Source organism: Artemia franciscana, chromosome 7 (assembly GCF_032884065.1).
Source record: "Artemia franciscana chromosome 7, ASM3288406v1, whole genome shotgun sequence".
NCBI classification, from domain to species: Eukaryota; Metazoa; Arthropoda; class Branchiopoda; order Anostraca; family Artemiidae; genus Artemia; species Artemia franciscana.
In genome coordinates this window covers 47194771-47219567 of record NC_088869.1, presented here as the reverse complement: position 1 = coordinate 47219567, position 24797 = coordinate 47194771, and the positions used below count along the sequence as shown (strand labels likewise).

At 36.0% G+C, this 24797-nt stretch overlaps 1 protein-coding gene across 1 annotated transcript in view; it reads right to left on the bottom strand.

The window, feature by feature from the left end:
- The window catches only part of LOC136029706 (uncharacterized), a gene marked incomplete in the record, with an annotated part of 113871 nt that extends 103006 nt beyond the window's left edge, over positions 1-10865 (bottom strand). The window contains 2 exon segments of the mRNA XM_065708209.1: positions 366-561; positions 10667-10865. Coding sequence (XP_065564281.1) covers positions 366-456 — 91 coding nt within the window.
- Positions 10866-24797: the final 13932 nt, after the last annotated feature.

Genomic DNA, 24797 nt, shown 5'->3' with positions numbered 1-24797 from the left:
TATAAATCAGCCGTATTTGTTATGAGCGAGGCTCCACTTATCTCTACGTAGACCCGCAGAAACCTCACTTCTTGACAGTTTTCTCATTAAAAATTATATGAAAATGACTTTCCAACAAAATGCCCCTTGCGGACACCAACAGAGATTCCAAGAAGGGGGCCAGTCTACAAAAAATTCCCAAGAATAAGGATGATGGATTAAAAAACCTTTATGAGAACATCATATATTTTTACAGACATTTGAGTCTGCTAGAAATATTGTAGGATTTAGGGGGGTGGGAGATGAGAAACTGCCTGCTCTGTCCCCCTCTTATCGCAGATACTCACACGTCGAACATTTGACCTAGATTAAAAGTAATGGCTTACCATTTATAAGTCCAGGTAGGAGCAGGCATAATATTGCACTGATCACAAATGTGTCCCTTGTTAGCACTATTGGCACTTTTATCTGTGACATTTTGATTCTCACTTCATTATATAATAAAAGGAAGGATTTAATTCAGATGCACTAGGACTAGTGAGTATCCTTAACACAGTTCTTTTGAAGCAGCAGCTATTAATCCTAAAAAGAAATAAAAAAAAATATAGCGAGTTAGGATTTATCCAATCTGAAATGCTTAAAAATATACTTAAAACCATATTTAAACAAATACTTTGGAGAAAATATACAAAAGAAGAGGGGAACATTATTGAAAAGGCTGTGAATAGAATTCCTTGTGGATCTGCTAGGTTCCTTGAAAACCGCATGGAGTCTAAACAACAAAGTCGTACTCATTAGCTTGCTTCAAAAGTTAGAAGATCATGCTCTGGAAAAAGTATTTTTCTTTATTTTCTTGTTATATTTAACATAAGCAGGTGTATTTCTTATATTTTTTACATATCAGAGCAAAGTAGGATTCATATTTGACAGCTCCCTTATTAAAGGCACGGTTTAGGTATTTTTCTGCCTCCTCGCCCGAGTTAAAATTTCATGTCTACACGTCCATTCCAAAACAAAAACTTCAAAATTTCAAACTAATCTCCTAAGCCGTTTCCAAGATATTGCAGATTTGCTACTTTAATTACATGGCAAGATATCGTGTCTTTGGATTACTTCCCTATTTAACTGTGAATAGATTATAACTGTGAACCGGCTTCCAGTGCATAAATTTTGGATGTTCAGAAGCTAAACATACTTATCCCACTAAAAACACAAGAAAATAGAAGTATCACCTCCCCTTTCTTCTCCAACAGTACCTGACAGTCTCAGCTCCTCCCCCCGAGCCGGTCCCAAAATGTCGCAGATGTGGTTCTTTGATAACCTGGGTGTACATAGTGTCTTCTGATTTAGCTGTACCCTCTCCCCGCATCCTCAATTTATTGTCTAAATGCCACTGAAAATTCTAGTTTGACATTCCGTTTCCAAGATACTGCAGATACGTCATTTTGATAACGTGACAACACATAAAGTATCTTTTAGTTTACCTCGCTGGTTAAGTGTGCAGAGATTTGTGCCAAAAGGAGCTTATAGTAAAAAGCGCATAAAAAGGGTCATATATACAAATTGTTTCACCCCTTTACTTTCCCCCAATTCACAATGTGAAATACTATTGCTCTACTCTCCCTTTCTTTTCCCCAGCAGTACTTAAAAGTTTTAACTTCATCTAAAAGCCGTTCCCAAGACACTGCAGATTTATTATTGCGATGACCTGGAAAAATAATATGATCAGAATTTTAGGTCACCTTGACACCCCCCCCCCCCAAACACTCCCTGCAAGTTTCAATTCGAGCCCCAAGCCCTTCTTGAATTATTGCAGATTTGGAAAATCGGATATACACAGCGTATTTATTAACTCAAGTCTTACCCTGGCGAATGATCCTTAGGAGCCCCTTGCTGATCGGACAAACCAAACATAACTGATAGGTAATTTATATAATTTAGAACCGTAAATCCCCCTGGGACTTTGGGGGTGAATTCGACTTCAAAGACATACTTGTCAAACCGTGTAACGTTTCTAAATAAAAATGGCTGCTTCACAATTAAAAATAGATTTCGGGGGGTTCGGGAAGGGGGATAGCAGAAAAGAGTGCGGGAGGGAGAATGGTTGCCTCCCAATTACTTTCGGCCTTTAAAAGGCACTAGAACTTTCAACTTCCAAAGGATGAACCCCCTCCCAAGATTCTACGACCACCCATTCTATTCGAACTTGCCGAGGGGGAAAGGTTTTTGACTCTTTTCTGGCCCTTTTTCCAGCACCAATTTTTGGGAGGGGTGTAATACTCTCCTTTTTTCTGAACTTTATAAAAATCTACTTTAAGTGGATATTTTGCAAATAATAAATAATTTCTTAGATGACACTGCCTTTCCATTTATAATTAAATGAAATGAAAATTATAGAACAACCACTGTAATAAATTTAACGTTCACATCTGGTTTCTAATAAAGTTGTAATAATTAGTTATAATCCAAGTAACGGAATGATTTTCAATATGCATGATTGGACGGCCCAAAGTAGAGCTTCTAGGGTTATGGTCCTTCAGGTATCCCCCTTAAAATTAACATAATGAACATGCTCTATCCGATTCGGTTTTATTGTCAAACTTCCGTTTTGCATTTTTCAGTCTGTTTTTCATAATTCAGTTCTGATTTTAAGATTTCAGTTCTTTGCAACCAGATATTTGCGACCATCAATTTGATTTTCCTGATCTATTACTTATATTTTTCGTTAAGGGCTTGTTTGTTTTAAATTCATTCGTTTCAAACTGGTAGAGACACTAATGTCTAAATTAAATAAATTTATTCAGTAACTAGTATTTTCGTTGGTAGAATCATTTCTTGATTTAAAGCATTTTTAACAATTGATTCAACTTTTTTATTTTAAAAAGCATCAATGTTTTTTTTTTTCGTATGCATTCCTCTGAAATCTATGGAAAATAGAAAAGTTTAATTTAAGCAATTTATTTAGTTATTTTGTGGGGTTGAGGGCCGGCAACAGCACTCTTGTGTGTTTTACTTTGGCTCTGTTGTTCATTGCAGTCTCTGTTTGCTTTATGTTTCATTTCGCAATTTCTACTATTTTTGTTGTTTGTAGGTTTGACATATCAAAAGAAAATTTATGTTTATGCTTGTTTATTATGTGTGCTTTTCATGGAAAGACACTTCCTCTTCATGTAATAAATTTTGAATGGACATTAAAATTAAAAAAAAAATTAGCTCCTATTTTTAGACTGAAACCTTATACCTGAAACCCGCAACATTCTATAATTTTTTTTTTTTTAATTATGAGCTTTTCAGGTTATAGCAACAATTTCGTTAGTATTGACATGTTGAACCGTCCAAATAAATCAGAAAAAAATATTCAAAAAAGTCAGGTTTGACAACACTTCTCGGCCATAAAAACTAAAAAATTAACAATTTGATGACCCCTAAAGAAAAACAATCCTTCAGAGGATGTCTTTACCTTCTTAACCTGTTGGGTGCCATTGCCGATTTGTAACACTTCTTTCTTTTTAATCTGCATCCGTTGCCACCAAAAGCTGATCAACTCTGTAGCCTACATGAACTTTTTTTTCATTAAAAATTGAGTTCAAGATTTTTCCAGATTTTTTTAAAGGCGTGGTTGGGTAATTTTACGCTTAACCAATTAAAAAAAAATCACACTCCAATTTCACTGTCCCTGACACTTTACATCTTATTCTGGAGAAATTTCTAAGCACTGAAAAAAAAGTTTCCTTTGTTGCTCAAAATAAAAGTCCAATTTCGCTTTTCTGAGAAAACATGGTTTTTCAGAATTTTTTTTATTTCTTTCTTTATTTCAAGTCAATTTAAAAAAAAATTAATTGAAACAGAGTTGTTTATTGTTCCGCTTAATATCTTTCAGTTTATTCCATTTTAATATTTTTCTAAGAAATCCACAGGTAGGAAATTTATTAGGTCGAAATTTTTTTTAAGAGTTAACAATGGTCGCTAATAAAAGCACCGCCAGGAAAGTTTTCCCGCGGGCGGCTAAAAACTGCCAGGATTACGTTTAATTTCTCATTTTCCTCTTCTGCCTTTTTTTTTCTTTTTTTTTGTCTTCAATTTTGAATGGGAGCTTATCGCCCTCTGGCAGCGCCTCTGACCAAGGTAAGAAAAGAATAAATATTGTTGATTATACGGTTTATTAGATTGATGTAATTATTCTACACATTAAAAAAAAAAAATCAAATTCTGGAAAGATAAAGTTTATTCTAAGGAAAATAATTATCAGACAATTTTGTTCAATGATATTGGAGATTCTGCTATAGTCTTCCTGTGTAATCTTAAAATGCTTGGTGAAATGAAAGTTTTAAGAATACCAGTCCGACGCGTTTGGCCTACTACGCTCCATGAATTTAAAGAAGAAAATTACAACAGAGAACATCTTTGTTGAGAAAAAATTGACCTACATTTTCTACCTTAAAAAAACATAGCATAGATGAAATAAATGTTTAGCCAACTTTTTGTGCGATACTCTAATAAAATTGAGTTTACAGATACAGACTTTGGTTTCCATACTATGTTGTGCTCACATTACTCAAGGTGGCAAAAATATAATAATGTCCTATTTCAGAGACCTCTCTAGTATTTGCAATGATACTTAAAATAGATTTTTATTATACCCTACAGCACCCTAAGAAAATTTTAAATAATATAATATAAATTTAATATAAATTTAAATAATATAACCGAATCAACCCCTAACTAGTCCAGATAAACGAATGAATAAATAGGCGATAATTTTGAACATAATTTCTTAAGTCCAGAACATGTAGTTCGCGAAACCTACTAGGATTGACGCCAGAATTTTTCTTTGACAATTTAAGCAGAATCATTGCCAACAAATGTTCATAATACTTGATAATGTAGATTTGTGTTTAAAATAAAATTTGAGAGAGGAGTGGCTAAACTCCATTGGGGGTCGGGCCAATTTGTTTGAGGGAGGTCAACCACAAAAAAAGGTCTGAAGTTTTATTTTTCCTTTACACAAAATTTTCCCAATATCTTGGAATCCGTTAGAGGATAATGCCCACAATCCTTTACATAGTGTCTCTTATGTTGGCTTATTTACAGCAAGAAGTGCAAACTGTACTAAACTTTAAACAGTTAACACGTTTAAAACTTTTAAGCTTTAAAACTTAAAACTTTATATTTACAATCAATGCCATAGCCTAAGGCTGTTGGTAAACTTAAAAAAATTAGGCTAATATTTATCCGTTAAAAATTGTTCCTATTATGAAGATTCGCCGTCGTTATATTGAGAGCAACTCCAAATTTTCATGCTTAGAGTTTATGTACTTAGCTACCATTGGAACCCATTGGGTTTTATTTTACCTACTTCAACTAATCAAGCTGTTTAAATATTTAGCATCCCTTGTTAGTTAACTATAACCCAAGCCCCCTCCATACGTGATATAATTATCGACGCCTACTTCTCACCAGGGGTGGTGAATCCAAGCGATTTTGTGGGCCATTTTAGAAATGTGGTAGAATTTCAATATGACCGCTTCTTAAACATGCCAGGGATTTAAGAGACCGGTATCTCAAATTATATCTTGGTTAGGCCTGGGTATGATTTGGAAAACAATCAGAAATTAAATGAAAAAAGGGCTTTTTAAATGAAAGCAAGGAACAGATTTGAAAGCTATTTGAACATATTATTCTTTATATGAAGGGGGATGTCTCCTCCTTAGCTCTTTACTCTTTACTGTGATGTTTGGCATCAAAGACCACTAATTTAGAGGTTTCAAACTCATATCTGCAAAAATGTGGAATTTTGTAATTTTCGTAACAGTTCGTGGTAACGAACTATAGTAAGTAACGACCCGGCTCAATAGTAACCGAAACTCTAAAAAACGGAATTTATATGCTAATAGATACGTCAAAAGAATTGGATTTTTATGCTGATTTTAAATATATAAATTTCATCAAGTTTAGTCTTACCTGTCAAAAGTTACGAGCCAGAGAAAATTTGCCTTATTTTAGAAAATAAGGGAAACACCCCCTAAAAGTCATAGAATCTTAACGAAAATTCTTATCAAGCCTTATTTTAGAAGAAAAGGGGAAACACCCCCCAAAATTCACACCATCAGATCCAATGTATCAGAAAACCCCACTGTAGAAGTTTCAAGCTCCTATCTACAGAAATGTGGAATCTTGTATTTTTTGCAAGAAGACAGAACACGGATGCTTGTTTATTTGTTTTCTTTGTCTTTTTGCTGTCTTTTTCACAGGGGTGATCGTATCGACCCAGTGGTCCTAGAGAATCGCGAGAGGGCTCATTCTAACGGAAATTAAAAGTTCTAGTGCCCTTTTTAAGTGACCAAAAATTGGCGGGCATCTAGGCCCCCTCCCGCGCTCATTTTTTCCGAAAGTAACCGGATTAAAATTTTGAGATAGCCATTTTGTTGAGCATGGTCGAGAAACCTAATAACTATGTCTTTGGGGACGACTTAATCCCCCACAGTCCCCGAGGGAGGGGCTGCAAGTTGCAAACTTTGACCATTGTTTACATATATTAATGGTTATTGACAAGTGTACAGACGTTCTTAGGGGGAATTTTTCGAGTTTTGGAGGGAGGTCAGGGGGAGGAGTTTACATGGGAGGATCTTTCCATGGAGGAATTTATCACGAGGAAAGAGAATTTCCATGAAGGGGGCGCAGGATTTTCTGGTATTGTTTAAAAAAACTGAGAAAACAAATAAAAACAAGTTATTCAGCTGGAAGTTAGGATCAGCACTAAAACATGAAACGAACAGAAATTATTACGCATATAAGGGGGTCCGTCTCCTCCCCAATACTTCGCTCTTTACACTGAAGTATTGTTAGTAATTTCAACTATTTATCCTACGGCGTTTGTGATTCAGGGGTCGTTCTTAGAGAATTGGGAGCAAAATTTAAAAAAAAAAAGTTTTTTTTTAACTGAAAGTAAGGAGCGACATTAAACCTTAAAATGAACAGAAATTATTCCGTATATGAAAGGAAGTATCCCCTCCTCAACCCCCTGCTCTTTACGCTAAAGTTTTTCATTGTTTTAAGAGCTGTGGAGAGCTGTAAGGAGAGCTGTGAGAAAGAGTCAAACTTTAGCATAAATCAAACAGTTTGTGGTAACGAACTGTAGTAAGGAGTGACCCAGCTCAATAGTACCCGAAACTCTAAAAAATGGAAGTTTTATACCAATAGTTACATCAAAAGAATCGCATTTTAATGCTGATGTTAAATATATAAGTTTTATCAAGATCAGTCTTACCCATCAAAAGTTACGAGCCTGAGAAAATTTGCCTCATTTTGGAAAATAGGGGGAAACACACCATAAAAGTCATACAATATTAACGAAAATCACACCATCAGATTCAGCGTATAAGAGAACTTTATTATAGAAGTTTCTGGAATTTTGCATTTTTTGCCAGAAGACGGATCACGGATGTGTGTTTACTTGTTGTTGTTTTTTTTTTTTTTTTTGTTTTTTTCTTCCCCAGGAGTGATCGTACCGACTGAGTGGTCCTACAATGTCACGAGAGGGCTCATTCTAACGGATATTAAAAGTTTTAGTGCCTTTTTAAGTGACCAAAAAATTGGAGGGCACCTAGGCCCCCTCCCACGCTCATTTTTCCCAAAAGTCACCGGATCAAAATTCTGAGATAGCCATTTTATTCAGCATAGTCGAAAACCCAAATAACTATGTCTTTAGGGATGACTTACTCCCCTGCAGTTCCCGTGGGAGGGGCTGCAAGTTACAAACTTTGACCTCTGTTTACATATAGTAATGGTTAGTGGGAAGTGTACAGACGTTTTCAGGGTGATTTTTTTGGTTTAGGGGGGAGAGTTGAGGGGGGGTTACGTGGGAGGATATTTCCATGGAGGAACTTCTCGTGGGGGAAGAGAATTTCAATGAATGGGGCGCAGGATTTTCTAGCATTATTTGAAAAAACAATGAAAAAATAAATATGAAAAGTTTTTTTCTACTGAAAATACGGAGTAATTTCTGTTCGTTTTAAGTTTTAATGTTGCTCCTTACTTTCATTTAAAAAACTTGTTTTTTTATCTAATTGCCAGAATAATCAGATGCGTGTTTATTTGTTTCTTTGTTCTTGTTTTTTCTAGAGGTGACCGTACCGACCCAGTGGACCTAAAACTTCGAAAGAGGGCTCATTATAACAGAAATGAAGAGTACTAGTGCCGTTTTTAAGTGAGCAAAAAAATTGGAGGGCAACTAGGCTCCCTCCCACGCCCCCTTTTTCTCAAAATCGTCTGATCAAAATTTTGAGATAGCTTTTTTCTTCAGCATAATTGAAAGGCCCAATAACTATGTCTTTATAGATAAAATGACCCCCTACACCCCCTTGGGAAAGGTTCTTAAGTTATGAAATTTACCTATTGTTTTATTTGCTATTGGGAAGTATGCATGCATTTTTGGGGTAGGGAGGGAGGACGAATTTTCTGCTGGGAGGATTTTGCACGGGGAGAATTGTCAAAATTTCCAATGGCCAGAATTTGCTCCTACCCCCCACCCTATTGCCGGTGCCCAAGGCCAGAAGCCACTATTTTTTAATGTAAAATTATTAGGAGTGAAAAATTGACACATAATTAGTTATCATTATCGAGTTTCTTTTTAATCTTACACATTAACAAAGATAATATAATAAAAAGCACAGGAAAGGAAAAATAAATCTCAATAAGCATAAATGAAAAAAAAAATAGTCGTGTTACAAGTGCGGTTTGCTTAGCTTTAGCAAATTGGTCTCAATTCCAGTATCTGAACATAGTAATCAGTATTGCAGTTTAGCTTGTGTTGTGTTTGAGCTTGTTTTGCGTTTGTTCAACGTAAATTTAGAAAAAAAAAGAAAAAAAGATTGGCATGTCTAAGTTGAACCAGAAGTGCAAACAACTTTTAGTACCAGATTTCTCATTAAGAAAATTTTCTTTTGTGGCGCAAGAATTACGAAAATCTTGTTTTGGTAGGCTACTGGTGTTTTAATATGTTTTAAAATTAAAGTAATCTTTATCTCATAATTTCAAAAGCTGTTTTTTTAAATATATGGACGCAGAAAAGACTTTTTTTACACATCATTTTCAAACATTTTTGACGTTATATTTTGTCTCGTGGAACGGAAAAATCTTCAAGATGGGCACGGGGTTCGCAACCCCTACTTTAACCAATGTCAAATTTCTCTCGAATTAAGAATCACCCATTGAGAAATAAAAACCTGAGGTGTTAGTTAAAAATAGAACTTAATTGTAAATTAAACGAAATTATTTTCTCTGACCAGACTTTTCATTGAATATTACTAAATTTTGACAAAAGAAACCCCATACGCTAATGTTTTTATAGCTAGTCTAATATGTACAAAATTATAAGAATCAATAACGAGAAGTGGCGTAGCCCAAGTACTACAGGCCCTTTGATTAATATATAATGCCAATTCATTTTCCCTAGACATACCCCGTCAAAAAAAGCGGCCCGTGCAATGAGTCTAAACTATCTCCTGACATTGTGTGGCCGACAAATTCGCAAGAATTTACGCGGGGTAACACGGAACAGTGTATATTACCCGCTCCACAGAAGGAAACATGTTAATAAAATAAAAGTGGTACCATCAGAATCCTTATTTTATGCTTTTTCAAAACATCTTAGGCCTATTAGCTGCATATTATAAAGTAGAAATTCAACTCTGTAGCGTTTTCTTTTAGCCTAGTTTTGTTTATATCCCAGGGCTATATCTGTGACCATCGGGGGGGGGGGAGATTGCCACAAAGGCAAATATGAAATTTGGAAAGAGTGTAAAATAAGAAATCTAGTGGTACTAATTTTATTTTGTTAGCTTGCTTCCTTCTGTGGGACTGCTAAAAGCCTATAGGCTAGACTACCCCGCCTTTGTCAGTGGTTGGGAGGAATGGTGATACACAACCACCCTAGCTTCGGGAGTTGTATCCTTGAGCATTCAGATTACTGAAAATTTTATTATTAATCACCGGCTTTTTGGAGGGGGGGGGGGGTTAGCGTACTCAACATTCTTAGGCGGACCCAAAAACTTCGGTAGGCTTTAATCCTGGCTACGTGCATTTTCTATTAGCTGCAAGGACGTGCACACAAATTTACTTTTGATGGAGCCAGGAAAAAAAAAATCAAAGCACAAATCACGAGATTTTAAGGGAGTAATAATGGTAAATTTCCGAATCAGCTCACTACTTAGATAACTAAGAAATGGGCATAGGCCTACCTCTAGAATCAGAATTTCCTCTTGAATAGGGTGAATCCAAGCATAACATCCATTTGTTTTGGAAATTAACTATACCTCCCCACCCCCTTATGTGCAAATATATACCCTGAACTATATCTATACAACCAATTATCCATTATTTTGACAAACTCTTAAATCAACTTGAAGAAGAATGACTTGCGGAGAATGAGTGCGTATACACCACATATGGTATATTTTTGCATATTAGGGGCGAGGGTTAAAGTTAATTTCTAACGCAAATGAATGCTATATTTGGATTCAGTATGAAATTCTCATTCTAAAGGTATGTCTATTTCTTAGCTGTATCATTGGTTAATTGAAAAACCTATTGGAATAACTTTGTACTATTGACCGCCTTGGCTAATTTAGTGGCAGGCCTACTGATACAAATATTCCTTAGTCCGAAAATGTATTAAACGTTGGCTCACCTTTGATTCAGAAATCTGAAAAATCGAAATTTCAGTATATCCAATTATATACCCGAAGTCACAACCAAAGATTTCGATAGTTAAAATGCATAAACGGAACTAAAAGGTATAATCTGAAATCGTCACTGATTCTTTGAAGGACAGAGCGACTGCCTCAAGCAATGCTGAGGTCTCAGAGAGGAACAGGCTCTTGGAAACTGGAAGACATTTATTATTGCTTTGAATCTCCAGTGCCTGGAATTCCTGAAATTGATTTATCTATTTCTAAGATATATTTATCATTTCGAAAGGGCTGCCTACTCCAAAAATAAAGATTTTTACCGCTGGAATACAGTGGTTGAGTGTTTGCACATTTGGCCGTCTTGTTAACATTTAATGGGAGGGGGACTGAAATCATAACCAGAGGTGATTTATGATCTACTTTATGCGAAAAAGTAAAGAGCTAAATTAAGCTAAAGATGAACAGAAATATAAAGTAAAATGATTTTCTAAGCGTAAAACTACCATAAATCACCTAAGAAACTAAGTACAATTTATGTTCTGTTCTTTAGAAGGCATGGAGGGAGGGGTTGTCAGCCCTACTCCTTTTAGTTTTTGCTCGTTTTGAGTTTAACTTGGTTATTTGTTATTATTTGTGTTCGTTTTAAGCTTCATTTATTTATTGGTGGTGATTTCAGGTACTTTACCCTTGAAAAATTATTTGACTTTATTTCTGCTCATCTCTAATTTAATGTAGCTCCTTACTTTTCTTTGAAAACTTTTAGCGTAGAAACAGTTTTTGAAAGTTATTTTTTGTTCATTTTTAATTGACATAGTCTTTTTCATTGTTTAAGAAAAGAAAATTGAAAAATTTTCTGTTTTCATCTATAAGAATCCAGATTTTGGCTTACTTTGTACATGTTGGACAAACTTTTTCAGTAACTATTTAATAATGCACGCCCTTTGGAAAATATGTATATACACGATATATTTTAATTTAATTTCACATTTCAACTCTCCCTGAAAAATTGAAATTAATACCCCACTCTGGTCCTAATCAATTATGTTTATTCTATTTTGACAACCTGGATGAACTTACACCTTTTTGATTTGTTTCAATAGCAAAAACAAAAGTATAATTAGTAGTATCTCTGAATGTTTCAACTTAACACCCTCAATACATCTTCAGATAAAGCTGAAACGCCATATTGACAACCATCATTCACTTAGAGCCTTTTGATTTAGTTTCAAGGAAAGCAGAAACTTTTCCTGAAAGTTTTTACTTTATACCCTACCCCAGTCCTTACAGCCTGGTCTATTTTGAAATCCTAGATGCACTTTAGTCACTTTATCTTAAATCATTAGCAGCAGCAGTAGCAGTAGAAATAATAGCAAAAGTGGTATTAATACTGGTATCCCTTGAAGTTTCAGCTTAATACCCTAAGGCGTTGCTGTATTTCTAACACACCCTTTTGATAAACAACATCTACATAATTTTTTTTTATTCTGTTCAACACCGCCCTCCAGCACCTGAAAGCTTTAGTAATATCCTTACCATTAGCAATGCTAGTAGTCATAGTAGCAAAACTAACAGTAGGAAAACTGGGAGTAGCATTAGGGATTGTAGTAGTAGTACTTGCAGTAGCAGCGGTAATAGTGTTCACATTGTGCCTTTTTGGTCTACTTCACAGCCCCCTGCTTATGCCTTGATAGTTTCAGCTTATGACTTAAATGCGTTTCTGAGATATTGCTGATACGCCCTTGTGAGAACCTGCATGAACATAGTGTGTTTTGATTTTGCTCAACTTCTTCCTCAACAGTCTCTGAAAGTTTCACATTAATACCGTTGGCCTTAGCCACAGTAGTATTAATAGGAGTGGTAGTAGTAGTAGTAGTACTGCCAGTAGTAGTAGTAATAGTAGTATGCATATATTACTTTGTACTAGTTCAACATAACCCTCAACATGTCCTGAAATTTTCAACCTAATGCTCTAAGCTGATCTTGAAACAGATCTGATACAGCGTTTTGACATCTTGCATAAACATAGTGCATTTCAATATAAATTAAGATCCTCCTCAATATTTTCTGAAAATGTCTCCTTGATGTCTTTAACCTTAGTAGTAGAAATATTTGTATGGATATGGTACCTTTTGGTTGGTTCAAAATTCCCCTCAACATTTACTGAAAGTTTCAACTGAATATTTCTAAACTGTTATTGAAACCTAGCTGTTACGTTTTTGTAACCTAAATCGAAATAGTGTGTTTCGATTTTTATTCAATATCCTGCTCAAAAGTTCCCAAAAAAGGGTCGACCGTTGACCGGTGTCATTGTGTAATATTGTTACTGTGGTTCCATTTGTACTTCTCGAGTAAACTCCACGATACACATAAATAGGGTCGTTTTTTCAGTAGCTGGTGCAATTTGATTTTTATCTTGTTATTTTCTACTACAGTAATGTGTGTGGAGCTCATTCCAAAATTATCAGGGATATGCGGACAGGATGTGCCCAACTCAGCGGCGTAATTTCGTTAAAATCCTGGGGGGAGGGGCAAAGTTGGAGCCAATTCCCTCAAATCAGGTAAGAACGACAGTGAAAACTGAAAAATTAGCCATACAGATATTATTGTCTTTATGTATTATACCTTAGGATATTATCCTAAATCAAGTGAAAATGACTGTGAAAACAGAAAAACTAGCCATATAGTACCTTAAAGATAAAGATATCCTAAAGAAAATTGACCCGTTTCTGTGAATGCTTCAATTATGCAGGGCTATCTTAATTTTGACAAGATTTTCGAGGAAACTAAATTTCAGCTTGGGGGGGGGGGCAAACTGCAGTCGGAGGAGGGTGGGAATATTGAGGTCTGGGAGGGGCAATCTCTATTTTCCTTTGGCCAAGAATTGATAACTGGCATTTTAGTTCTATTTGTTTATATTGCTTAATGAGTCTTTCATTAAAGTCTGTAATTAGTTTATATCATTCGCTCATTTCTTCACTATACGTCTTTTTACAGATTTTTCTACTTCTAATCCAAATTTCAGCATTACTTTTTTGGTTACTTCAGCTCTTGCTAAGATATTTTTGTGATGATTTGTAATGAAGCTTCCTTTTCTTGTGTCATAGAACATAACCAAACAAAATTAGAGCAACTGAATTATGCAATGAATTTTTCACGTTAAATATTATGAAAACATGGGGGAGATTTTAAACAGTTCAAAACATCGAGTGAAAACCTAGTTTCATGGGAGCGCAAGGCTTTTATGGGGTCAGAATACCTTTCCATGTCAAGAAATGACAAAACTTCGGAAAATGTCATAGCTTTTGTGACGTTTGATGGGTGATTGATTTTCATAATAGAAGCTGTGACGTGAGCTGTTTCGTAACTCGCCGTAGGATACTTTTAATGGCTATGGGTGTGTGGATGGCCGGCATTTACGTAAGGAATACTCTAAAAAAAATTTGGATATTTTCCATTGTTTTATATAATTTTTACGTTATGTGCCCATTTTCAATTGTTTAACGACCTTGTTCCATTGTGGGCACTGAAAAAGATGTAAAACAAAAGGGCTTGACGGAACGAGTCGCACTGATTCTGAAGACCTCACAGATTTCGAAATTCTGAAAACTGGTACATGACCATGTAAGATATCTGAACCAAAACATCAGAGACTTGAGTGTTTGAATCATTTAGACCAGGCCATTAAAGCAGGCCTTGGCCATTAAAAGTAGGATTGAAGTATAAAGTGACAATAGGAATATGACTAAAAAGGAGCAAGAACTGACATTCATGGGGATTACCAAATGGGTAAAATTCATTAAGTTTGGAGTTACCTGTCAAAAGATATTAGCCTGGAAAATCTGAATAATTTAGGAAATAAGTGATTTTTATGGTAATTGTACATTCGAGCATGAGAGAACCATGACGAGTAATTTCAAGCTCCTATCTGTACAAACACGAGGTTTCGTATTTGAAACAATTCGTGGTAACGAATTGTAGCAAGGAATGACCCAGCTCAGTAGTAACCGAAACTCTAGAAAACGGCATTTTGATACCAATAGTTACATCAAAAGAATCGCATTTTAATGTTGCTTTCAAATATATAAGTTTCATCACGTGTAGTCTTACTCTCAAAAGTTACGAGCCTGAGAAAATTTGCCTTATTCTAGAAAATAGGGGGAAACAAACCCCTAAAAGTCATAGAATCTTAACGAAAATCACACCATCAGATTCAGCGTATCAGACAAACCTATTGTAGAAGTTTCAAACTCCAATCTATAAAAATGAGGAATCTTGTACTTTTTACCAGAAGACAGATCACGGATGCGTTTTTTTTTCAGGTATGATCGTATCGACCCAGTGGTCCTAGAATGTCACGAGAGGGCTCGTTCTAACGGATATTAAAAGTTCTAATGCCTTTTTAAGGGATGAAAAAAATTGTAGGGCACCCAGGCCCCCTCCCACGCTCATTTTTTCCCAAAGTCACCGGATCAAAATTTTGAGATAGCAATTTTGTTGAGCATAGTCGAAAAACCTAACAACTATGTCTTTAGGGACGACATTAATCCCCCACAGTCCCCGGGGGAGGGGCTGCAAGTTGAAATCTATTTATTAATTCAGTAATTTTAGTAATTGCAACTATTTATTTTATGGCCTTTGTGTTGAAGGTGTCATTCTTAAGGAATTGGGACAAAATCCAAGCTTTAGTGTAAAGAGTGAGGCATTGACGAGGGAGTGAACCCTCTCATCTACCTAATAAAAATATACAAATATAGAAGTACGTTACGTAAATTTGTAAGTTACGTGTATTTATTACAAATTAAAACGTTCGTAAAAAATAAAAAGTTCTAGTTGCCTTTTTAATTAACCAAAAATTTGGAGGGCAACTAGGCCTCCACCGCTACCCTTTTTTCTTATCACAATCGTCCGATCAAAACCCTGAGAAAGCCATTTAGTAAAAAAAAAACTAATATACAAATTTCATTTTAATTATTCATGTACGGTGAGCCAAAATCAAAACATGTATTAATTCAAAAATTTTCAGAAATTAAATTAAAAATTTAAGTTTTTTCAACTGAAAGTAAGGAGCGACATTAAAACTTAAAACGAACTGAAATTATTCCGTATATGAAAGGGGTTGTCCCCTCTTTGACGCCTTGCTCTTTGCACTAAAGTGTTTTATTGTTTTAAAAGTAGAGTTGTGAGGAAGAGTCAAACTTGTGAGAAAGTCTTGTTTTTCTAATTTAATTTTCCATAAGAAGATGCATTTTTATTTGTTTATTTTGTTGTTTTATATATGTTTGTTTTTATCCTAAGGGATGATTTATTCAAACAGATGGTCCTTGAGCATTTGGGGAGGGCTCCTCGGACATAAATAATAGAATCTAGTAAGTTTTTAAGTAAAAAAAAAGAGACGACGCAGTAGGACACTAGTTTTCCCTGCCATCTTTGGCGTAAAATGACAATTTTAGCCCAAGGAGGGCCAAAACGATGCCGACTGAAAAGTTTGGCATATCCAAGCACTTAGGAATTATGAAAAAGCTAGTATTATTACCTCCCAGTTTCAGAGGCCAGAATGGCACATAGTAGTGAATCCTTGTCTAAGCATTAAATTTAAAAAAAACAAGTTTTTTCAGCTGAAAGTAAGGAGCAACACTAAAACTTAAAACACACAGAAATTATTACGTATATAAGGAGTTTGTCCCCTCCTAAATACCTCGCTTTTTACGTTAAAGTCTGACTTTTTGTTCTAATTATTTAAGAATGACTCCCAATCCACAAGGACCATTTAGTCAGAATAATAAGCTTTTTACAAATTCAAAAACACTTTAGCTTAAAGGGCGATGAACTGAGGAGGGACAACCCCCACACATACGTTATAAATTATGTTCGTTTTAAGTTTTAATGTTGCTCCTTATTTTCAGTTAAAAAACTTGTTTTTCTTATTTAATTTCTGATAGTTTGTTAATGGATGTAAATCCGGCTCCACTCCCGTGGAGAATTTCCTTTCCCCAAAAGATTCCTCCATGGAAAGATCCTCCCATGTAAGCACCCCCACGAGAAAATCCCCCCCGGAAATTATCTTTATACTTCCCAATAGCCAATGCTATATGTAACCAATGGGCAAAGTTCATAACTTGCAGCCCTCCTTCGGGGGCTGTAGGGGGTCAAGTCATCTTCAAAGTCACAGTTATTAGATTTTTCGACCATGGTCAGAACATGGCCATCTCAAAATTTGGTCAAATAATTTTGGTTACAAAAGGGGATGGGATGGGGGCAGCTCCCCTTCAATGTTTTTGGTCAGTTAAAAAGGGCACTCGAAATTTTGATTTTTGATCAAATGAGCCGTCTCCCAATCTTCTAGTATTAGTGTCTTCAAGATCAGTGATCTTGCTTCTGGCAAAAAAAAAAAATCAAAGTTCGAAATTTTTGTATATAGGAGCTTATGCTCTGGTCTTGAGAAGGCATGGGGGTTGTCAGCCCCTATTCACGTTTTGAGTGGTGACTTGGTTATTTATTGTAATAATCCCTCTCGCAAAAGTATTCCAAATTTGCCCTTGAAGGGGGAAAATGAGAGGGGAAAATTGAGTTTTTTGTTTATTAATGCTTGGAGTTTAAATAGTTGTTTTTAATAAAATCAAGCATGACGAATTCGAATACGGCGTTAGAAATCCAGTTTTCCGTATCAGGGTATCAAGTTTCATCTTCATGGAAAGCGGGGAGGGTGGGTAAAGCACGCAGATCATTATTTGACAGATTACTGCGACTAAAGGACAATTTTATATCAAATAAAGTAATTTATGGCCAAATATGAGGTCAAAAATAGTTTTTTTTACGATTTACATGATTTCCACCTCTGAGGGCCCTGTAATATGAGGGGTTGATAAGTATAAATTCCTGAAAACCAGTTCTTTAATCGAAATCAAAACTTCAGATCAGTCAGTTATAAAAAGGAACGTTTAGAACACAGGTAAATTAATCACAAAAACATTTTGATTCTAAAGCACAACCTAAAGCTAATTCTTCTTCCTACTCGTCTTCGTTATCGTCCAAGGGAAACCACTGCTGGTTTCCCCTTTACACTCACTACAAGCAAAACTGCAGGGTAAGTTGTCCCGAAGGCAGCTGCACCTGAGAGGCTTGCACCCGCTGGTGTACAGGCGCTGCACCATCTTCATCAGATTTTCTCTTCCCCCAGTCTTGACACTCTCGCCTCGAGAGTCAACCTAAGATCCATTACCCAGACAATGGGTTAGTTTGACCCCCATGGGTTAGGGAAAATACATATTCCGTGACAAAGAGAGGCACAGACCCCACTCGTTGGGCCTTAGTTTGGACGCGTCTTACAACTTCATTATTCGCAAATAGCACCTGTAAAAGAGGTACTTCGCGGGAGCCAAATCTGGAGGAATCCGCTCTGCCTGAACGAAATCATTTGAACTTGCAACCCGCATAGTAAATAACAACACCCGGACAACCTTCAGGGTCTTCTCATTACTTTTCCCTTTGTATAATTATGCGGAGAAAAGCCTGCTCTCTAGCTTTGGTGGTCTCTGGTGGCTGGATCCTGGTGCCATGAAGATCTTGCCAGCATTCTTAAAAATAACATCTTTAAGTGACAAGGAAACCACTGCTGGTTTCCCTACGCCGTGAGGTCTAGATGATGTGTTGCAGCCAACATTGCTTGGCAAACGAGTAGATTTTCTGCTGCTTTGGTTCCTAGTTTGTTCTTGATCCTTTATATGTCATACGCTCTTCGGTTATTTTCATGCGTGTCTATCTGCATAAAAATATCACATGTATCAATCTGGGCGTGGTAGGGCAGAAGAATTAATAGGTTAGTATCATTCCAAATCAAAGCTGTAGACAAAGTTTCAGCACAACTGACAGCAATTTGTACAACTAAGACACCGGCATCATCCCGAGCATGCAGAACTTGAAATCCTGAGTTTACCAGCCTCTCAATTAGTAGGTCGACGAAGCGTTATTTATTTTTGGGACTTCTCAAAATTTCTTTATAACTTTTGACGATCTTCATGTTAAGAGAGAATTCAATCGTTGAACACGACAAATTGGTTTTTATAAGATTGGTTCTCTTCAGCTGCGTGCAATTTTTCGTCGTTGTTGTATCAGTGTAAGAGTAAAAAATTACCACTGCCTGGCCGAAATGTCTTTTGACATAATCTACGTGTGATTCTGCAGCCTTACAGTATGTGGATCCGGCAATTCCAGTAGTTTATTGACTAGCCAACCAACGGCTAAAAGTACAGGTGGAAAAGTACAGAGCTATAACGACAGAAACTCGTTCAAGTCAGAGCCACTGGTGCTAGCCACTGCGACTAGACGTTGGAAGATTAGAGCCGGTTCGACAATTTTAATCTAGCTATCTATAACCACAGATGACTTCTCACCCAGAGTTACAGCTTTCTCCTTTCTCCCAGAAAACATATTTGTCATTTTCTTTCGCTTCAATGTCTTCATAATCTTTTTTCCCACAGAATTGGCATCGTCTATATTTACAGATGATGAAGCGCGGGCATCATTAACCCTGCCTAACAGCCGTGAGTCGTGTGAGTCATACCAGAAGTGTTCTTGGGGCTCAACGTATCAAGCTATCTTTTCTGTGTCCACCATATCTCTAGCATTCCTCGAAGATAGGGCTTCTGCTTATTTTCAAGAGTCAAATCTGCAAGGACAGTCAGATTGTCCTTGCATTCGTTAACGAGAACCAAAGTAGGCATAGTAGATGTCCAACTTGTCTGCTGAAATTCAGTCATGCCTCTACCTCTCATCAGACCACCATTCTTTTTAATACTTCTCGTTAACGTTTGGTCAAATACCAAATCAGGAGAAAGTGTCACCCAGCAGTTGTCAGTTCTCCGGATGAGCAGGAATTCCTGTAACATTCTGTACCACTCTGGGTCTCTTTCTTCAACTGAAAAATCGACTGTACGAACTGCCAAGTAGACTTCGTGTAAAGATTATTATTGGAAGCATGGGTAGTTCTGGACTCGGATAATCGTTCTTTTACATTATGAAATATTCCATGGATAAGCTCTGCTGCTTAAGACACCTGCGCTGTTTCGGTGGATTTCCCTCAAGGGGGGACTCATAAGTCTGTTTTGCCTTTTCAAGAGGTTTTGGTGGTATCTCATTGCCATCAAAACTCTGCAATTTAGTTCTGACGATAAAAGGTTCGCATGAATGGCTATCTCCAACAGACCATAGCCGCACACAACAAGAGACTTAGCATATGATTTCCAAAAGCCCCGAGTCAGCCATAAGAAAACCAATGGCTCCTAGGAAACTGATGCAGGTGTGAAATCCATCTAGGACCACGGTTGCATTTCTTGAGGCACTTGTGGCAAGCTCTGCATCAACGATACACTTTGTCTTCAAGTAAAACGGTTGGTCAAAGTAAAGACTAGAGTTTTTTCCAGCTCGACTACCGTGCTTGTTAGCATTCATAAGTTTAGAACAAACACAGGAGATATCGCTTGGGTTGTGGTTAATCTTTGGCAAAAAAACGAATATTTGACTTTCCCTGATGAGGTAGCTTTTAGTGCATTGACCACATAACGGTCGACCAGTTCATGTAAGATTTTCTGAAAAGCCAGAGGTGTACCAGAGCGTTTCAACCTTCCATTCATTGTCATGAGGGTCACTATTGTATGTCAAGCAAGCAAAAGTCCTTGGTTGCGACGTGGCAGGTTTTAGGTAAATGTAGAATAGCACGATGCCGATTGACTTCAACTCATCCTCACTTACTTCTTTTGTCAGTACTGAAAGCTCCGTTGCCGGCAACTCAGGTGTAGACACTACAGTAAGTCCCGTTCCTTGAAAGTCGATAATAGCAATATCAGGATCGACGTTGTCTCCTTCATACTTATAAAAATGTGCTTTCTCTCTGGACTCTTCAAACAATGTTTGATTTGCTTCTGAACATTTTTCAATTTGTTTTTATTCTGAGTACGAAAAGCAGAAGCTGAGGTTGTGCAGTGTGTAAATTAAAAATCAGTATGAAAAATGGTGATGCAGCTGCGAAGCCAGCCCTATTTGCACAGGAGATATTAAACCCCGCCGTCTGCATGCCTCCATTATACCCTGCCCAATTATATCCTGTCCATTATAGCCTATTCAAAGATATTAGAAGAGGCGATCTCCTATTAATGAAAGCAGTAGACAAAGAGATGGGCAAACGAAGTTCAAACTCTTTTCTACTGACTGTAATTCGCTAAAAAATTCGTAGGAATCGTTTCTTATCGTAATGGACTTGATTTCACTTCTTATTATCCTTCTAACAACTTTGATCAGCGGATCCCTTTCTCCGTTTTCACTATCTACTTTCACCTCTTGATGAAATTCTCGTTCCTGTCAACCATATCTCTAAGTGTTACGAGTGTCTCTTTCCCATTTGAATCGGACGCAACTACTTGTTCGCCGTACTCACTGACTAGAAAGGTCTTGGCTTGACGAAAGCTGTAGGCAAAACTATCGCAGTCAGTTTCAGAGAGAATATGAATCATCTTTGTTAAAATAATCGTCAGAGGTAGAGGCTCTTCACTGTTGTCATAAAACTGAAGCGCTTCTTCGAGAGTGGCTTTCTTTGTGCTATCGCACGGTCTTCCTTTCTGTTTCTATGGCGGAAGAAAGTACTATGGTTGACGGCTCCAGTGATTAGATCAGCTAAAGAATGGTACTAACTAATGAACACCGCAAACTGGAGGGGGGAGGGGATACTAGAAAACAAACTGGTTTTAAGGTTAAACTCTTTGAGACTCATATTCTAAGGTGTTATTCCTCGGTTGATAGGAAGTGGCGAATCGACCAAAAATGATAAAACACCTTGTTCACCTAGGAAAATATTCACAACTGTTTTAGATAAAATGAGGTGCTTGACTACATAAAATTAAGTTTTGACCTTTATTTTTGAATTCGCCACCATTCATTTCATAGGAAACGGTCGAAAAATACGACAACCTCTGAATTTTGAGTTTTGATCCCCCTCCCCGTCATTTTAGGGTGGAAATGGGTATAAGGATACGGGAAAATGGAAACCTGAATTCAGATTTGGAGTCAGCATGCATGATTTGATAGGAACTGACTATTTAAACTCCAAAATATTTACAAACACAAAAATAGATTTCTACCCTCATTTCCCCCTTCAAGGGACAATTTGAGACACTTGTGCAAGAGAGATTTTGGTGGATTTTTTGTTTAATTCAGCTGATTTTTCTATAGATTTTGGTGTAAAAAAAATCTGTTGCAATCTGAGGTTTAACCATTTTTTCTCGTATCTTTCCTCCACTATATAGACTCCACTATATAGATATCTGAACCAATTCCTTTCAACTAAATGATACATTGAATAATCAGAAAGTATTGAAACAAGATAAAGGTGTTGCCATCTCACCATCAAAAATCATTGCTGACATCGAGCATGGTGACGATGGTGCTTTACGAGCAGGCCCAGCCTGGAAAGCACAAAATATGATATAAACAGCAACGAATGCCAGTAGTGAGACAGTTCTCACAATAAGCATCCCTAAGACAAAGAATCTTTCAACCAAAGAGAACGCTTCTTTATACTTTAACTGAGAACCTGTTATGAGGGTAGTGGGTGAAAAAGCTCAATCAGCTGGAGTCGCTGATAAGTACTAAAGTTTTTGTTTCGCATGGGATTTAAGATAGACCTACCAAAGCTTAGCCTGCCATTGGCTAGCTCAACAAATGACTATGGAGTAGGAGGGGTATGAACGTTACGAAAAGGCTAATCTTCTCGTCACGTCTATCTTGAGTTTTGTTATATGGGTTCAAAATCTGCCTCCTGAAGGTGATGGGAGAGCCTTAGCCTTAAACTCTCAATTAAAAATTCCTATTGGTCATCAACCACATAATGCTGTCATTTAAATGTTACAATATGAACTTGGTCTGCTTGCAAGTTACTGAGGATTTACATTGGCCAAACATATCTAAGAGGTAAAAATAAAAAAAAAATTATGTTTTATCGATTCATGAAACCGAAAAATGGGCCAATAATTGTATTCCTTAAATCAGCATAAAACCACAGGGTAAGTAGACCGAACCATAGGGACTTCGATGAGACAAAACAAAATGCAGGAACAATTTTTTTATTCTTTTTTTATTCTTAGTGCAAACAAGACCTCCGATGTTAAGGACTCGTGGAGCGTTGCAGGAACTGTGAAAAATGGGTCACAGCTGCGGATCAACATATGCAACTATATAGGACGAAAAATAAATTTGAATACTTCTGTATCACGTTTGCTTTATTTGCTTTAATGTTGGTTATTATAAGTTAATATTTGTTAAGTCAACCTTTAATTAGAGGACTTCTAAAATAACTTCAGTATATACAAACTAATCATCCAACTCTTCATCCGTATTGTTTTATTTTTACTTGTATTAATACTGGGCATTATTTACTGGACATTCAAAAACGGTTCATCGTGTGAACTTTCATTTCTTAGTACACGTTTGATTTTCAGATATAAAAGAGTGCATGTTCTGTTTCCTCTTTATATCGTCTAAAATATAATTAATATCAAAATCACCAATTTTAGAATGAAGTAAAAAAAAAAAGAAACTGAAGTTCTGCGTTTCAAAATCAGGATTTACTATGATTTACATTTACTCAGGATTTACCAGAAAAACTATGGGAGAGAGGAAAGTTTTGCTTATGTTTTCGAAGATATATTATGAAATTTCATCAGTATTCAAAGGTATTCAAAGTTACTTCATTTCTAAAACGTTTATATTCAAGGCTAGTAGATTTTACTTAGACAGAATGTAGGGAATTTGCAAAATAAAAACTTAAAATAGAAAAAGTCAAATGAGGAATTTATTTTTTGGAAAACCAATGTCAGCTCCAATTCTTAGAAAATCAATATCTGTTTACTCGCTTTGTGGAGATATTCTACCTTGTCAAGAAAAAGAATTACCTCTAGCATATAAAAAAAATCGATGCGTCCTGACAACCTTGGCATTAATTTCTAAGTAAACAAAGCAGTTTTGAATACAAAAGAACTTGTGTCATCTTGCGCACTTTCACAGAACTTCTTGTTTAAAATATAAGATGGCATCTAATCAAAAATTTCAGAAATTAACCGAAAAAATTGAAATAAGGCATTCGAGATCGATTTTTCCAGAATTATCTCCAAGAAAACTAGAAGAGGCACAGAATTTTTGTTTGACCGTTCGATTAGAGATAGTTTAATGTTCGTTCAGAGTACGACGTAAAATTATTCTGAAAAAGTTTACTTCCCCGGACAGTTTTGTTTTGACACCCTGTTCAGTATGAGTAAAAAAGAGGAATAGTTTTTTTCTGGAAAACCACTGGAAATATTATAAACTTCTCTAGAGCTTCTCTTTTACTATTCAAACATGGAAAATTAAAAATGGATGAAAATTTCAGGAGTAAATGTCCGTATGTTTTAAACTATCCATCTAGTTTCATTACTTCGATATAGAGTAAATTTGCATCTATAGTTCTGCTAGGGAATAGAAATCTAAAGACGGGAAACCTAAAATGAAAACTTTATACAATAAGATAAATTTGCAATAAATGAGGATTAAAACTTTTGAACTTTCAGTTGACAATAGATTTTGCAATAAATAAGGATTAAAACTTTTGAACTTTCAGTTGACAATATTAAAATCTAAATTGCCAAAGAATGTACTGCATGACCAAATATTCGGGACTACAAGTTCTTCCTTTTAAACAAATTCCTTTCAAGTGTATATATAAAAATCATTGAAGGTTCAATTCAAGATATTACGTAAAAAATCTAAAAAAAAAAATTGAAAACATTCAAATGTCTATTTAGGCACAAATTTTCTATTTGCTTCAGTAAAATAGAATAAAAAGGAAAAGTTGAGAAAAAAGGTGTCCTTTTAAAATAATGAGACTAAATTAAAACATAATAGTCTATGGAAACATTTTTCCCTCGCTAATCTTTGCTATTATTGGGATTTTATTTTTGTTATTGTTTATGTTTTGACAAGTAAAAACCAGACTATTCGAAATACATATAAGTTTTAGTAAAGCACCATTGACACTCGGGCATTTTAGAGGGTCTTAGAATGAGGATTATTCCACTCTTAATTGCTGTAGCTCTTATTTTTGTATCCTGA